The sequence below is a fragment of the Henckelia pumila genome, chromosome 3 (assembly GCF_033568475.1).
Source record: "Henckelia pumila isolate YLH828 chromosome 3, ASM3356847v2, whole genome shotgun sequence".
Classification (NCBI taxonomy): Eukaryota; Viridiplantae; Streptophyta; class Magnoliopsida; order Lamiales; family Gesneriaceae; genus Henckelia; species Henckelia pumila.
The window spans coordinates 24,551,947-24,570,911 of NC_133122.1; the positions used below are offsets into that span (position 1 = coordinate 24,551,947).

Below are 18,965 nucleotides of genomic sequence, written 5' to 3' on the forward strand. Positions count from 1 at the left end.
ATGATATTTTATTTAAAATTTATCACATGAGAGAGGAGATTTTGAATACGACATAGGAAAATACATCTTTGGTGTTTATATTGTTCGAGAGGCATATAACTCCATAGAAGTCATAGAAGAATTCTTGTGCTATTTACCGGATTTAATAAATGAACTTTGATAGAGATATTGAGTTTGCTATTGAATACGAATTTCTGCTTGACACTCGAGTGAAGTAGTAGAAAATAATAGGAATTCTTGGCTAATAAACTAGAAGAATTTATGATATAAATTTCTTTATGAATTAACTTGGTGGATGGTTAAGTGATGTCGAACCTCTAGAATTTGTCTCTCATTGAATTTTCGTCTTGCAAACTCATCGTTAATTAATTTTATTTATTGCAAATTTTAGTTTGATATAACTCAAATCATTCTCGTAGCTCTACATAGGATTAAGATTTGATTAGTTGCAAATATTTAATATAATATCATTTTATTCATTCTTTGTGGGATTGACTTGGACTCATTTTCTATATTAAAACTTGACACCGTGCACTTGCGGGCACAAAATTACGCAACACATAGGCACGAACCTGGGCATAGAAGGTGCACGGCTCCATATAGAAAACAGAGATTTCAGCTTTTAGTGTAATTCTTGTGCACGGACCCGAGCACGGAGGGGGCACGGGGTCCGTGTACCTTGCATCTTTTAAATTGTGCTACAGGTTAATGCACCAACCCGAGCACGAAATCCGTGTACCTTTAAAAAAAATTGATCTTGATTTATTTATTTTACATTAATGATGTTTAATGTATGATTTGGCCTAAAATAAAATTAGCAACCTGATGTCCCCACAAGATTTTTGATGAAGAGAATCAAGCTGTGAATCACGTTCATGAAGATCTCTTTGCTGGACTTCTGGAAGAATATATGCCCAACAAAGTTTTCACAATTCTTCCAAATGATCATTAATGCAAAGTCGACCCATTTTGGTATTATGGAACAGTTTTGGGAATCATGTATTGGTTTTGTGAAAACTTAATATAGTTTTATCATAAAAGTAAGTGAAAACTGAAAGTGCACTAATTTCTTTCGATTTTTTGGACTAATATTATATATAGTACTAACTAATAAGAAGAATTATTTTTTACTACTAGTTCTTGGAATGTTTTCTATATAATAATTTTTTCGTGTATTAATTTGTTTTAGAACAAAAAATTGGAGACATATATATTGTTTTGTATGTAATTTCTATGTGAGGAGAGTGATATGATCATTTAAACTTGGTTAAGATATATATAAAATCTACTAGAATATTGTTTTTATATTTTATTAAATATTAATTTGGTATATTTGTGATTTGATAAGGACATGACAGTACTTAAAAGATGTTAGACCAAGAAACTGAAAGTGGTAAGTTTAGGGCTCTCGTGCTTTATAATAAAACTAGTAAAAAATGCACATACATTGACATGTGTAAAATAGAAGTTATTTTTAGTGGGAGGTTTAGTGGGATTTAACTTGGGGAGATTGATTGATTGGGTGGCCATGACCCATGAAATTCGGAAGTTGTGAGAGTGAGGCTGGTGTGAAAGGATTAGGCCAAGGTAGAAACGCGAAGAAAGGGTAAAATGAGAAAGGTAAGTTACTATTTTCAAACAAACAATTTTTCTAATCCTCTCAATTATTATAAAATAGTAAATATATGCTAGCTGCCATCCATAACAATGAAAGGAAATTATTCTAAATTGGGATTAGGGGAAAAATGTCATTTCATATCGTTCACTTGTGGTTAGTACATAATCCATCTTGACTAGAATTTCTTTTTGTGCATTCAAAATGGATCCAAAAGTCACACATTGAGCAATGAAAAGACATGTGATCTATGAAACCTCGAATCATACGATTACAATACCCACACTTTTGGCTTCCAATAGTAAGCATACGAGTCAGAGTCACCGGATGATCATGAACTTGTCTCGGCAGAGCAAGACTGCGTCCGAACTTCACCTTCGACAACTCTCCAGTTGAAGGAATGCACTTGACATGAAATGATTGATCACATTTGCCACAATAATAAAACCACAACTTTGGTTCAATGTCTTCTTCGCAAAACTCACACATGTGGTAGTACTCTTTTTCTTCTTCCGCTTCTTCTTTTTGTTTGCGTGGTATTTGAATGGAAGGGTTGTAAATCAGGTCCAGAGGATGTTCATCGAATTTGTGCTTAACTGTTTTCGGTAGAAAGGCGCAATGGACATGAATATAGTAATTACAAAGTCTACATGCATAGACACATGGACCCTGCATAAGAATATCACAGCAAAAATGTTCTGTACGCGGAGATCTTGATAAAGCCAAAAGGTGTTGGCTGTGTGATTCATGATTTATGATGATCGGAGCAGCAGCACACTCAACATCAATCGACAATATTGCACCAGTACTTTTGTATCCAAATCCGTTGCATTCCTTGTTACATATAAAGCAGAAAAATGAAGAACAAAAATCGTTTGACTCCGAAAAAAGATTTAGTGGTTTGCTTAAAAAATAGTTCTTGATAACTGGAGGTAAATTTGCACAGAATTGATGTAGGATGAAATCACAGTGAGGTTGAGGGCAACTATAATGTGAAGGCGGAGGCGAAATTATTACGGGTTGAATACATGCATTGCAAACCATTTGAGTATCATTCTCTTGGTGATGAACGATCCAAGAAGAATGGTCATTGTGGTACTTCTCTATCTTCGATTTCACATCTTTGATTTCACCATCATCTTTGTTACCAAGTAATCCACACATTATCAAACTTGGAAATGTGTCCAATGTCTTTGGAAGACGAATGGATGATTGAACTATCTCTGCAAAAATGTACAACAAATTAAAACAAAGTAGAAAGACATCAAAATTAAGTTGTAGAAACATATATAAAGCATGAAAAGTATCCTTTACGTACCTCCCTCCTTCAATGTTGATGTTGCACAATATATATGAGTCCCAAGGTTACAAAATCCACATATATATGCACCAAAGCTCAAAGATATCTCATCTTTGCAAATCAGACAATATTTATGACGAAAATAGGTATCGGCAAGAAAATATGTTAGAGAGACAAGATGATCATGATGATGATTGATCTCTACAATATCAGGCAATAAGCAACAATCCTGATAAATATAGAAGCTACACTTTTGGCAGCAGAAAAAGGTTCCCTTTTGTTCTCTCCCGCATCCATCACATATCAACGAAGCTTCCCTACACATCGCCGTCAATGAATGTTTATGGCTGATGTGCTTCACGGAGATCTCCAAAGGAAAAGCACATAAGCTATGAACATACAATATTCTATCTCGGAAAAGCTGCCTTGAGCACTTGTAAGTAAAATTCTTACATAAGCTTCCACATTTTATGCACTTGCAATTGTCATGAGGTGGCTTTGCAAGCAACACGAGATTGTAGTAATTTCCATGTATAAAATTAGGTCCCGAGAACTGGGGCAATTCCGCACATTGTTGGTGCAGAAAAAAATTGCAATGATCTTTTCCACATTTATAAGAAGGACTCGACAATAATGCCACCCCACACGCGCTGCAGCATCCTTTGAGAGTTTCCTTGTCGACGTATATCAATGGATGTTCATGGCTAAAGTGTTGAAGCTCATGATCATGTGTAGACATCATATAATACTTTTGTATTTTGGTGGTGGTGCAGAGATCTTATAAAAATAAAACTACATATATATATATATGTTACTGAATGAAGGAAAAAAGAAATGATATTGTCTTGCATATATGCATGTAGCATACATTAGTGTAATATTTATAGGACAAAATTAGACAAATTACTGTAATAATTGTTCATGAAATTAACAAGAGAAAGCAAGGTATTTAGGAAAGTTATGGGTTGAGTGTAAGATTGACAAGCACAATGCATCTGTCCAAGGAGAAAGGCGCGAATGGCGTCGACATGGAAGCAACTTATATAGAAAACCTTCGGAGGTTGATACAGTTGGGGACTTCGTCTCCTTGTCTTCAAGTATACACAAACTACAATCAAGATGATTAATTAGTTTTTTTTTTATCAGTATACATTTTGTTGTTCGATTATATTCATAATTGTTAGGTCCATGTGATTTAATTTTATAAGATCATGATACAGTTTTTGACTTTATACAATATATATGTGTGTGATAGATATTTCGTGTTTTCTGTTTATGTGATGTTTGTGCAAACTTCTATATCAATTAGTGCTCGGAGAGATGAAGTTGGGGACCCAAAAAGGTCATATATCAATCATTGTTTTAAAAAAATTGCACCATGTTATGATGTTAAAAACCATAAAATTTATAGATGAGATATACGTCATATTTCTAAAATAAAAATGTATATGTTGAATCAGCATATTAATTGCATATATGCTAATGGGTCTTATAATAAGAATATTAAAAATATTTAGTCAATTATCACTGAATTAAATAATAATAACGTTTTGGGCTCAAGTGGAACAAAAAATGTGCAGGTCTGAAGGACATCAATGCTGTGAATTTATAGAAATATTAAACAGAACAATCGACAACAAATCAGAGTGGCGCAGCGGAAGCGTGGTGGGCCCATAACCCACAGGTCCCAGGATCGAAACCTGGCTCTGATATTGAGAGCAAGCTTCTCAAACTCCACTCTTCTTTTTAATTTTCGACATCTTTATTTTATTGTTATATTGTTGTTATTATTATTAATATTAATTTATTATTATGTGTATTTTTTCACTCATACACATTTTTTTTAAGAGTATTCACTAATATATTGTGAATATTGATAATTTTTTATTGTCTCAAATATCAATAACTAATTATTTTTAGTTAATTGATCGAGGGGATTTTGGGAACATATGCTAAAAATGAGGCCGTTGAATATTATGATAGAGCTAGGAACTCAAAACCAAAAATATCTCAATTAATCAATAAAAGAAAATCTCAATTTATATTTTTTTCATGAGTGGGAAGCCGCAACTTCTACTCTTCAATGTATTGAATAAATTCGATTTAACGCAATAGTCTGTAAACTTAGCTAGTTAGATAAATTGTACTGAACAAACACTGTGTGGCATGCTAGCCTGATAAGATGTTGGTTGAGGTAATCGAACTTATGAGCATTTGTCTAAAGTTTACATACTCTATCAACTTAGACACCATGGACGAATCTATGAATGGGCTGTGCTAGGTTATATATATATATATATATATATATATATATATAATTTCAAAAATAATTAATAGTGTAGTAAATTTTAAATCTTGTATGCTTATTGTATAAAATTTTTCTATAAAATTCAGCTTATGACTTCGGCTTCTCAAGTCTTAAATACATATACAAATGCAATATCTTTTTTATTTCAGATTAATTTTTAAAATTATAATAGTTGTTTGATATGAATGTATTAAAAAGTGATATTTTTTATGATTTGAGAGAAAAATATATTACTTGAATAATGAAATTATTTGTTTTTGCCTTAAAATAAATTATAGTGGCCAAAAAAAGAAAATTTAGAGTCTTATTTATTGTTGTATTACTCTAAATTCATGAAATTTTCAAATGAATTTCCAAATATATTATAAATAAAATATATTATGTTTTCTTATAATAATATATAATTTATTAAATTAAGTTCAAGCGCACTCTAATTCTAATTTTTGGATCCGTCTCTGTCGAACAACAATATATAGGAGGCCCAATTATATGTTATTGATAATATGACAACATATTCTCTTTGTCCCTCCCAAAATTGTTATTTCGAATCATAAATGAAATACAAAGGTTGCTGTTAACAATATATAGGTCTGTCCGTTGCCCTTCCTTCTTTATTTATTTCATTCATATGCCCTACAACGAAGCAGAGAAAAAGATACCTCACAAACTATATTAATTTTATGTAATACCCATAAATTTGTGGTGCAATTTGTATTTTTTCTATTTTGGTCATGTTAACCGTAGATAACATCTTTAGTCAAATAATTTGCATGTTTGTTTAATTTTTAGGTCCCGGTAATAGTTAATTGTAGTTTTAGTCATGCAACTTAAATGCTGTTTATTTGACCGAATTTTATGGTATCTTATGTGGAGGACTAGATGTTGATCTAGATATTTTTGGAGAGAAACTTGCATATATATGTGTTAGAATATTATGTGGTCTTTCAAAAATCCATGTCAGCATCCGCGGATACCACATTATAAGTAATTTCCGACAAACACTTCGGTCAAATAAACAAAATGCAAGTTATATGACTAAAATGTAAATTCATAATTAACATGACCAATTTTTTTTAAAAAAAAATTCTAAAATTATATATACGGCCAGAAATATAATGTTTCTTAATTTTAAATTTGTTATATATACAACACACAAATAACGTACGTTTAATTCGTTGTTGAGGTATCACCTAAATTAACTAACATGAAGTAATTAATGACGTGACTTTCCATAATTACATTTTATGCTAAACTTGGGATCAATTTGTTAATTTCATCGCAATTTAGGCTTCATAATGTACAAAGGGTTACCTGAAATTTTTGAGGTTGTTGTGCAAATTTCTTAGTAATTAATAAGTATTAATCTTGAACCTTTTTTCTTTATACGATTATTAACTAAAGATAAAGTTTGATATCCAAATTCCGAATGTCGGAATTAGGTTAAAATAGATGATGCAAAAAAGAATTTGGATGCGTGATGATTGTCGAAATCGATTCTTCCATAAAATTGATCTGGAAAAATAAAACAGTTGGACATTTAGTTAGTTATTTAGCTTTAATATTCATGTATATATTGTATGCAGAAACTAGAAGTTTGTATCAGAGATTCAGATTTATAGTATAAATTGCTAAATATACCATTTATTGATGAAAAAGCTTCTAAGAGATGATCTTATGGGTCAATTTTATGGGACGAAACTCCTGTTGAGCCTACCCATTAAAAAATATTATTTTTTATAATAAAAATATTACTTTTCATTGTAAATATTGATTGGGTCCGTGTCACGGATATATATTCATGAGACCGCTCACAAGAGACTTACTTTGTTATTGATGAAACATATTTTTAATAAGTTTTTATTATTTTTTTCGATTTCTAAAATCAGTCGGGTAAAATTTTGATTAAAAATGATAATGAGTCGGGTCTAAACTCACTCCCGTATTAAACTCGTTCCGATGGGATGGGTATAGACCAGGACAAATGGGTTCGAGGTGAGTCTCGGGTTTGGCCAAACCCGTCCCAGACCCACCTCGCCAAAATATACATGTATATATATATTATAAATATAAAATATATATGTACAATGGTAATGAGTTTCGATCACATGAGCAACTACATGAACAACAGCTGACGTGAAACCTTAGTGATTGTCACGTCAGCTGTTGCTCACGTAATTGCCCATAATAGTTGCTCATGTGATCGAAACTCCCATAATAATAATATATAATTATATTTTTATTATATTAAATAATTAATATATTATCCATAATTTGAGTTTATATATATTTTTGGATTGAAATGATTTTATTTTATAATACTACGTTTAATATGAAAATATATCATTATAAAAAAATTAATTAAATAAAAATTGATAAATTTGAACTTTTGAAATATTTGTTCCTAAATATAAATTTGGAAAAAAATGACTTTTTAAATTTAAAATTATATAAATTTTGGTTGGTCCAACGGGTCTAACCCATATTGAACTTGTTGGATTCTCAGAGCGGGACGGGTTCCGAACAAATTCATGGATTTCATTTTTTAAAATTAATTTCTAATGTATAGTTATTCAACGTTTTTTGTAGTAAATTTTAAAACTAATATTCATTGAGAGTAATTTAGGAAAATTTTCCGAATTTTGAAAACCAAGTATTTTGTTGCAAAAATGATAAGATGGGTATGTTAGATAAAAAGAAAGTGACTGCTATGATTTTTAGGATATTAAAATATATCTGATGAATTTTTAAGTAATTTAAAAAATTTAAAAACCGTTAGTAACCTTGTACTTAATCATGGTCCCGAAACTTGAGCTTGATTTAAAAGAAAATTCGGGATTTAACTAATGTTTTATTATTTCAAGTTCGAGTTTGAATTCCTTCAAATTAGCTCAAAAATGAAAAACTTGATCAGAAAGTTCGACTTTTAAATAGGATTAATTGAATTGAATTTACTTCCAGGCTAAAACGGGCTTTAGACATATTGGTGTACACTAATATATGGCCCGAGAAACTATTATGTTTGCACCCTGAAGTATGATGAAAAACTGGCCCAAAACAAATGTTGGGCTAGGTCCACTAAACATATAGATATATATTGTATGTATGTATGCACAAGAGACTTCGTTTGGTTCATTAATATACCACGCGCAACAAAATCACAAAGTCGAAAATTATCCAAACCGGGTAGATCCGTACTGGTACTAAATAAATAGGTAGAGGTGTCAAAATGGGTTAGGCCCGTCGGGTTGGTCCGCCCCGCCATACAAAATAGGTGGGTTGGGTTGACGATTTCTTAACCCGCCCAAAATTGGGCCGGCCCGCCCCGCCCGCCTAATGTTGGGTTGTGGTGTGTTGCGGGTTGGCCCGCCAAAATCCGCCAAATTACACGTAGGCCCGCTGGGTTGGCCCGCCCCGTCACATAAAATAGATGGGTTGGGTTGGTGTTTTCCCGCCCCGCCACCTAAAATAGGTGGGTTGGGTTGGTGTTTTTCCGCCCCGCCTAATGGTGGGTTGCGATAGGCTGTGGGCCGCCCCGCTCCGCTGGCCCGTTTTGATACTTCTATAAATAGAACAATAGAAAATATATTGAAATACTAATTTAATCTTAGTTTTGTAATATTAATGAGATTTTTTTGTTCCACGGTTTTATGTTGGATAATGAAAATATGATTAATTAGTAAAAACAGTCACACTCCTTATAATATTTATGAATTAAATTATGATCCATTAATTTTATTTGATTTAATTTTTTTTAGTTTGCCAGATAAATGACCGACCAAATTACAAACATAATAGTTTATTAAACATCATTAGCGATTGACTTAAACTTTTATCATAGAAAAGTTATTAGTTAGGCAGAATTCCACTTTGATGAAAGAAATTAATATTATATATGGGCGTGGATTGGCCATTAGTATATTTTATATGCTAATAATTCATGCATGATGTCACATCATTAAAATAACAATGTAGCTTAGAATGTTACTAGTATTGGAAATTAAATATTTAAATTAGGTTGAAAATTATTGTGTGGTAATGATGTGATGATATTTTATTTTTTTATTATGTAAGTGATGATATATTTATTTTTTGGACAATTTTCAATTGAGGATCTATAAATAGACCTCAACATTTATGATGAAAAATACAAGTTTAAGAGATAAGATTTTATTAAGTGTGGAGTTTGATATATTTTGAGTTTTGAAGTTTTTATTTTTTATCATAAATTTTTACCTTTTTCATAACACGTTATTAGCACAAAACTCTAAAGTTCTCCAGATTTTTCCAAACTCCAAAACACAAGGAAAAATGTATATATATATATATATTCAATAATAAGAATATTTATTTTACTGTTTATTTATTTTTATTATATATGATAATTAAATTATATATTTTGTTTAGACGATAGGTTGGCTCTGCCGGTTGTTCTAAATAAAATATATAGTTTAACACTAACATTTATTTTATCGCATCTAACATTTACTTAATGCAATATTTTTTATGTTTATGAATTATTATTGTGTATATATTATAATATATTAATTATATATGTATAATATCATAATATTATATAAAAGGAGTCTGTGACACCTCATTATAATATTGTGATGTGATATACAATACCTGACTTTATACTAATTATATTTGTATAATTTCATGTTATTATGTATAAAAAGGATGTCTAATGACACCGACCTTATAATAACGTGATATGATATATATTTATTATGTATATATAATGACTATATTAATATATAATTTCATGTTATTATATAAAAAAATGTCTACGACACCGATCTTATAATAACGTGATATGATATATAATTTTATTGTGTGTATATATACATATATATATATAGTAACTATATTTGTATAATTTCATACTATTATATAAAAGGAGTCTATGACACCTCATTATAATAATGTGATATGATATACATAATTATTTAATTATGATTATCATTATATGCATCACATGATTATCATAAATTTTTATTCAACACATAATAAATTTTTTTCTTACTTCTAACGGTCACAAACGGTAACAAACGGCTAGTTTTTGCAATATAAATATGATCACTCAACCACATTTCAATCACACCAAACTTACTATTTCTCTCAAAACAATTTCTACTCGATTTTTTCGAAGAAAAAGATGATGACATTTTTAAGGCTATTTTTTTATAACTATTATGGTTATCATACTCACGAGTCTTGTATTTATCGGTGAATATCCGACTCGCACTTTTCATTTATTTTTAAACTTACTTGTACTCGTCGTTTTTTCATTATTTTGTATTGTCATATTCATGGAAATTAACTAATAAAATGCAATGTTATTTTTCTAGTACCACCATGTCAAATTTGGCAAAGCTTGAATTCGTTGCGCTCGATATCACTGGAAAGAATTATATGTCATGGACTCTCGATGTAAAAATACATCTTGAGTCATTGGATCTAAGTGATACTATCAAAAAAAATAATATATCATCCTCACAAGATAAAGCAAAGGCTATAATTTTCTTACGCCGACACCTTAATAAAGGATTGAAATGTGATTATCTCACAAAAAAAGACCCAATGGTTTTATGGAACGGGTTGAAGGAAAGATTTGAGCATATAAGGGAAGTAATACTTTCGACCGCCCGTGATGAATGAAATACATTAAGATTCCAAGACTTTAAAAAAGTCATTGATTACAATTCTGCGATGTATCGAATAGTCTCGCAATTGAAATTTTCTGGACATGTGGTTATTGAAATGAAAATGCGTGAAAAAACATTTTCCACTTTCCACGCATCAAATATAATTCTACAACAACAGTATAGAGTGCGTGGATTTTTGAGATATTTTGAACTCATCGCATGTCTTATTGTGGCGAAAAAAACAACGAATTGTTAATGAAAAATCATCAATCCCGACCCACTGGATCAATAGCATTTTCAGAAGCAAATGTCATAAGTACTAAAAATGAAAACCAAAATCAAAGGCATAGACAAGATTTTGTTCGTGGACGAGGTCAAGGACGTGGGCATGGACATGGACATAGAAATGATCGCGGTAGGGGTCGCGACCGTGGATATGAAAATAATTGAGATAGTTACTTCAATAACTCATCTCAAAAGAACGCTACGAACCACCCACCAAAAAGGCAGCATGAAAACATGAGTGAAAATAAAAATCACTCAAAAAGATTTGAGAGTGTTTGTTATAGATATGGCACTCCAGGACATTGATCACATATTTGCCAAGCCCCTGAGCACCTATGTAAGCTCTATAAAGAATCGATAAAGAAAAAAGAAAAAGAGACCAATTTTGTTAAAAATAGTGACCATTTAAGTGGTTCAACTCATTTCGATGCTGCTGATTTTTTGAATGATTTCGAGAATATTGATTAATATATTGGTGGGACTATAATGTAACATACTGTATTTTTCATGTATTCTTGTGTTATGAACATGATATATTTTGCATATATATTGTCCTTGATTTTTTTTTATTGCATATTTTTTTGAAGTTAGATATGAAAAATGATATGAGCAAAGATAAACAAGAAAATAATCTCATGAAAGTTTGCGTACCTGATAGTGGAACAACGCACACTATTCTTCGAGATAAAAGATATTTCTTGGAATTAAAACCAACAAAAATAATGGTGAATACAATATGAGGTCATGTAGACTTGATTGAAGGTTGTGGTAAATCACATTTTTTGTTACCTAATGGTACAAAATTTCTGATAAATGATGTTTTATATTCACCACAATCAAAAAGAAATTTGTTGAGTTTTAATGATATATATTCTCATGGGTATGATACTGAGACAATAACTGATTGAAATCAGAAATATATGTGTTTTACCACAAATAAATCAGGAAAGAAATATGTAGTTGAAAAACTACCAATGCTCCTTACTGGATTGCATTATACACATATAAGTCTAATCGAATCAAATATGGTGGTTGATAATTCTTCAATATTAACAACCAATTGACATGATCAATTGGAACATCATGGTTCAATAATGATGCGAAGAATTATAAAAAATACACATGGTCATCCACTGAAGACCAGAAGATCTTTCAAAAAAATAAATTTCAATGTAAAACATGTTCTCTTGGAAAACTTATTATAAGACCATCACCAACTAAAATCCAAACAGAATCACCAATATTTCTTGAACGTATTCAGGGTGATATTTGTGGGCCAATTTCTCCACCATGTGGACCATTTCGATACTTTATGGTATTGATCGATGCCTCTAGCAGATGGTCACATGTATGCTTATTGTCAACTCGAAATGTGACATTTGCAAGATTAATGACTCAAATAATAAAATTATTGAATCAATTTCTTGATTATACAATCAAAAAAATAAGACTTGATAATGCTGGAGAATTTACTTTCCAAACTTTCAATGACTATTGTTTGTCAATGAGAATCACTGTTGAATATTGTTGCTCATGTTCATACACAAAATGAATTAGCTGAATCATTGATTAAACGTCTACAACTGATTGCTAGACCAATGATTATGAGAACAAAACTCCCTATTTCTATACGGGGACATGCAATTTTACATGCTGCAGCATTAATTCGCATCAGACCAAGTGCATATAATAAATTCTCCTCGTTGCAGCTTGCATTTGATAAAGAACCAGACATTTCTCATCTGAGAATTTTTGGATGTATAGTGTATGTGCCTATTGCACCACCTCAACGATCAAAAAATGGGTCCTCAAAGAAATATTGGTATTTATATCGGTTATGATAGCCCATCAATCATTCGATATCTTGAGCCTAAGACAGGCGATGTATTTACAGCACGTTTTGATGATTTTCATTTTAATGAAGAAATCTTCCCAATATTAGAGGGAGAAAAGAAACACATCGAAAAAAAAATCTCATGATATGTACCATCATTGTTACATTTGGATCCAAGAACCAAACAATGTGAGAAAGATGTACAACAAATTGTGCATTTGCAAAGAATAAGAAATCAATGCCAAATGCATTTTCAGATACAAAAAGGGTAACAAAATCATATATACCTGCTGTAAATAACCCTGCTCGAATTGAAATGCCAAAGAAATAAACTAAAGACACTCATGATGTCATAAAACGCTTGAAGCGTGGAAGGCCAGTCGGTTCTAAGGATAAAAATCCTCGGAAAAAAATGCCTAGAGAAACACGATGATCACAAAATAGAAAATGATGTTCCAGAAGAAACACATGATGATGAAAATGTTCTGTCAGAACCATAAACTGACGAGAATCGTGAAATATCTATCAATTATTTAATACTTGAAAAATATGGAACCAAAAAGATATAGAAGAAACTGATGAGATATTTTCTTATAATGTGTCATGTGACATCATAAATGAGAATGAAGATCATGAACCAAAATATTTTGGTGAATGTAAAACTCGGCAGGATTGGATAAAATGGAAAGATGTCATCTAGGTTAAATTGGATTCGCTAAATAAACGTAATGTTTTTGGACCTATAATCCTTATACCTGAAGGTGTAAAACCTGTTGGATACAAATGAGTTTTTATTCTAAAGCAAAATAAGAAAAATGAAACAGTAAGATATAAAGCTAGACTTGTTGCACAAGGTTTTTCTCAAAGGCCTGGAATTGATTATGAAGAAACGTATTCTCCCGTTGTAGATGCAATTAAGTTTCGATATTTGATTAGTTGGCAGTGTCTGAAAATTTAGAAATGTGTCTTATGAATTCTGTTACAGCTTACTAATACAGATCACTTGATAGTGATATATACATGAAAATCCCTGAAGGATTTAAGATGCCTGAAGCACAAAGTTCAAAACCCAGAGAATTTTATTCTGTGAAATTGCAAAGATCATTATATAGGTTGAAGCAATCCGGCCGAATGTGGTATAAGCGGCTAAGTGAGAACTTGATGAAAAAGGGATATGTAAATGATCCAATATGCCCTTGTGTTTTCATCAAGAAATCAACGTTCGAATGTGTAATTATTGCTGTATATGTTGATGATTTAAACATCATTGGAACGAAAAATAAAATTCAAGAAGTTATGTTGTACTTAAAGAAAGAATTCGAAATGAAAGACCTTGGAAAAACCAAGTATTGTCTGGATTTGCAAATTGAACAAAAAAAATGTGGAATTTTTGTTCACCAGTAAAATTATACAGAGAAGGTCCTTAAACGTTTTAATATGGATAAATCAAATCCCTTAAGTACTCAAATGATTGTTAGATCATTAAACATAAAAAAGGTCCGTCCATGTGAAGATGATGGAGTTATTCGTCCAGAAGTACCATATCTAAGTGTCATTGATGCCCTTATGTATCTTGCAAATTACACTAGACCTGATATATCTTTTGCTGTAAATTTATTGGCAAGATTCGGTTCATATCCAATAAAGAGGCACTGGAACGAAATTAAACATATATTCCGTTATCTATGAGAAACGACAGATTTGAGACTTTTGTACTCAAAAGATACCAATCAAAGTATTATTGTTATGTTGATGCTGGATATTTATCTGATCCACATAAGGCACGTTCTCAAACTGGTTATGTATTTACTCGTGGAGACACTGCAATTTCTTGGCGTTTGCAAAAACAAATACTCGTAACAACTTCATCAAATCACGCCGAGATTATTGCATTACATGAAGCAAGTCGTGAATGTGTGTGGCTAAAGTCAATGACCAAGCATATCCAAACCTCGTGTGGATTATCAGTAGATAAGAAGTCTGTGCCACTATATGAAGATAATGTTGCATGTGTTGCTTAAATGAAATAAGGATACATCAAAAGTAACATAACCAAATATATCCCCCCAAAGTTCTTTGCCTACACTCAAGAGCTTGAAAAGAATAAAGATATTGATATCTGTTACATTCAATCAAGTAAGAACTCATCAGATCTCTTCACAAAGGCACTTCCTACAGCAATATTCACAAAGCATATATATAACATTGGAATGCGCAATCTATGAAATATGTGAAGAATCTTTCGTGTTAGCATGAGGGGGAGTTTACGTGACTGCAACACTCTTTTTATTTTTACTATGCTTTTTATCCCAATGAGTTTTTTCTAGTAAGGTTTTTAACGAGGCAGTATAAAAAACATGTAATATTACGATCATCATCACAAGGGGAAGTATTGGAAATTAAATATTTAAATTAGGTTGAAAATTATTGTGTGATAATGATGTGATGATATTTTATTTTTTGATTATGTAAGTGATGACATTTATTTTTTGGACAATTCTCAATTGAGAATCTAAAAATAGACCTCAACATTTGTGATGAAAAATACAAGTTTAAGAGAGAATATTTTATAAAGTGTAAAATTTGATATATTTTGAGTTTTAAAGTTTTTAATTTTTATCATAAATTTTTACTTTTTCACAACAACTAGGACTATTAATTTTATAGTGCTCATTAAAATAGAGTAGGCATTAAAACTGGTCTATTTTGGGAATATCAGCTTGATTAACATTAAAACATTTTCTGAGAGGAAAAAACAAGTACAAAAGTAATCACATAAATTGGTTTATGAATGACCGCTGATTTCGGTTGGAAAACATTTTAGCAAGTGAACTAGGTCAAGTTATAATATAGTTGGACAGAGTCCAAGTCGATCCCACAGAGACTAACGTTTAAATACTAAGATATAGACTATTCAAATTAATCTAGGCTAATTAAACTAAAGGATTTTTATAAATTATTAAACTAATGAAAATGAACTAAATTATTCTAAAGCAGAAGTTTAAATTAAATTAAAAGAGCAGAAAAGCTTTAAGAATGATTCAAATTTTAGGAAAACGACCAGGAACACACAACGGTACCAGACATCGATAATTGCCACGTATTGGATTTAATCAAACAAAAATCATTTATATTCACGACAAAATTCCCTAGAATAATTATTAATCTATTTCTAGAATTAATAACCCTATTTTCATTTAACAGTCTAATTATTTCTAATTGAATTTAATTAAACAAAAACGCATTCATGAGTTATGGAATTTCAGCTTTCGCCTAAAATCGCACACTGAAACCGAATACTATTTCTAGTCGGTTTAACCATGTGTTGATCAATATTTTTGAAGCTAATTTCAATCTTTTCTTTTTCAAGTCCAGATCGAACGACAGACAAGCAATTAATTGGCCAGATTAAAAGCAATAATTATGCACAAACATTAATCAATAAATATTCCATAAATCAAAATTCAATCAATCCGTTTCATGAACAAAAATCAATAGTCTGACCCTATTGTGGCCTCAGTCAAAAGACGACTACTCCATAATAATAAAATCAAACAAAATTTTCATGTTTGAATTCATAATAAAATAAAAAAGAAAAAGAGGAAAAGAAAATTCTCAGCAATAGTGCCGAATCTTGCTTGTTGCGCATTTCTTCTCTTCCAAGCTCTCAGCCGTCAAATCCCGAAAATCTCTCAAAAGTTTATCAGTCAAAAATCAGAAGTTCCAAAGGTCCTCTCCAATTAGGGCTTTATTCCCTTTTATACCTCCTTTATTTTCGTCCAAAATAATGTCTAATATTGCCTAAAATAATCAGAATTCCAAAAATCCCAAATTCTGCACGAATTATTTTTTTTTTTCCATATTTGCAGTGTACACGGACCCCGGACATGGTCCGTGCCTAGGTCCGTGTATTAAAAATTCCAGCTCAAACATTTTACAAAGCCACACGGACCCTCTTCCAGAAGGTGCACGGGGTCCGTGTATTATTTTTCTTCCAATGTCTTTTGCTTCGAACAGGCACGGACCCTCTTCCAGACGATGCACGGGTTCCGTGTATTTTTCCTTCCTTCAATTCTCTTAGCTACTTAAGATTTTTCCGTGTTCTCCGGCCAAGTTCCAACGTGGCATTAAATTGTTTGACTTTTTCTTCAATATTCAGTTCTTCTCAAATCTTATTCAAACCTACAAACATAGAAAATATGATGATTTATGCACAAAACTCGGAATATAAATACCAAATAAGAACGAATACAACAAAATAAAGTGCCAAATAAGCAATAAAATTCGTGCTTATCAAATCCCCCACACTTAGCTTTTGTTCGTCCTCGAACAAATCAGAAGAAATTAGAGATGAGAAATATCGACACAGAGTGGCACAATCAAAATCTTTCAATCTACCAAATCTCGTCACACCCAATCAAAAGCTCATACGTCAAAAATCACAAGCCTCGCTTTCGTCGCAATTCAAAACTCGAACACTACCCAAAAAAGATCAACAGAATGAGACGTGTGTAGTGTGAGCGTCAGAACTTATACTCCTCAAAAGTTTTTCGGTTTAAAGATCTCTCATGTTTATTCACCAACCAATATTTTTTTTTCTTTTTCTCGCCCCATATGCTTATCTTTCATATCCCTCTCTACTAAATGTGAAACAATTATGACTCGGTCAATAGGTCTCTTAAGCTTATAACGTTAGGTCACAGTTCACGGATACAATAAAGGATAGGAAAACAAAAATGAGAGACAACAAACAAATTGTCATTTAGCGCAATTAAAAAGCTCCATTCCCCATCTATTATTGAATTTCATCACTTTTTTTTGATTCATCAATACAACCCATTCTCTTTTTCTTTTTCCTCCTTTTCTTTTCAATACCCCTTGAATTTTTTTTTCGAGTACTCTTCTTTTCTTTTTCATCATTTTTTTTTTCAAATCAACCCTTTCTTTCATTCAAAAATAATTCACCAACTCCTTCAAATATTTTTTCTGTGAATCCTTGGAATTTTTGTATATTTAAAAGCATCAAAAGGGTTTGTTTCTCTCAAAACTTAGGTAGGAAAAATAGTGTATGGCTAAAAATCAGGTGGTCAATGTAGGACAGAAGAGATGACGAATGGGGTCTAATTGCGTGTCATTGGCACACACCATTCGATTTTTATCAGGCTCAATGGGGTTACTAGGGACAAAAGTGATTTCTCAGGTAGGCTTGAAAGGCTCAAACGGTCCAAAGATCGCCTAAATCATCCCTAAGTCATAATCATTCAAATTTTCGCTTTGAGGGCTAATCAAACAAGTTCTAGGGATAACAACAGCTTTGAAAACTCTCCATTTTTTTTCATGAGATCACCTATTACCAATTCACAATTAACTTGCATAAGTCTGACAAAAGTGCATGAAGGATGTCTCATAAAGTGAATACAAAACTAGTTCATATCAAAGTCTCTCCTTGCAACTACAGCTAATCTCATTCAGTTCTAGGCACAAAACAATTTCTCAGGCGATCAAAAATCTAGCAAACTAATTGGTATGTCATGTAAAGCACAAGTGATCATCTCTTTTTATTTTGAAAATTTTTGCTAAGTGATGTAAAACATAGTGTAATGAACGACCTACCCCCACACTTAGAATGCGACACTGTCCTCAGTGATAAATGCTCAAAAAAAAATAAAATAAAATAAAGAGAAAATAACAATAGCAAAGACACTTCCCTGAAAAATGTCGACGACCATGCAAAATTAGGGGCAAGCGGCAGCCTGAGCAAAGAGAACAACAAAACCAACCAAACCGTGTAAAATAGAAAAATCACGCACACAAGCACACAAATAGGCTTCCCAAAATAAATTCAACAAAAATAAGCACCTCTGAGGGAATAACCACAATATCCATGAAACTCCAACTAATAAAGGTGATAAAGTGCAATAATAGTTAAAACCCACGACATAACTAGAATAGGATAGAGTATTCGCAAAATATGT

The 18,965-nt window shown here is 31.6% G+C and overlaps 1 protein-coding gene and 1 non-coding gene across 2 annotated transcripts; one reads left to right on the forward strand and one right to left on the reverse strand.

Annotated features, from left to right (window-relative positions):
* Positions 1-1,762: 1,762 nt before the first annotated feature.
* LOC140888288 (uncharacterized) lies at positions 1,763-4,003 on the reverse strand. The gene is made up of 2 exons (XM_073295972.1): positions 2,934-4,003; positions 1,763-2,838 (listed from the first exon to the last, which is right to left on the reverse strand). The coding sequence occupies exons 1-2, from the start codon at positions 3,655-3,657 to the stop codon at positions 1,763-1,765; spliced, it is 1,800 nt and encodes a 599-aa protein (XP_073152073.1). The 5' UTR covers positions 3,658-4,003.
* A 552-nt stretch (positions 4,004-4,555) lies between these two features.
* On the forward strand, positions 4,556-4,627 carry TRNAM-CAU (transfer RNA methionine (anticodon CAU)). Its single transcript has one exon. It is a non-coding gene; the product is annotated as a tRNA-Met (tRNA).
* Positions 4,628-18,965: the final 14,338 nt, after the last annotated feature.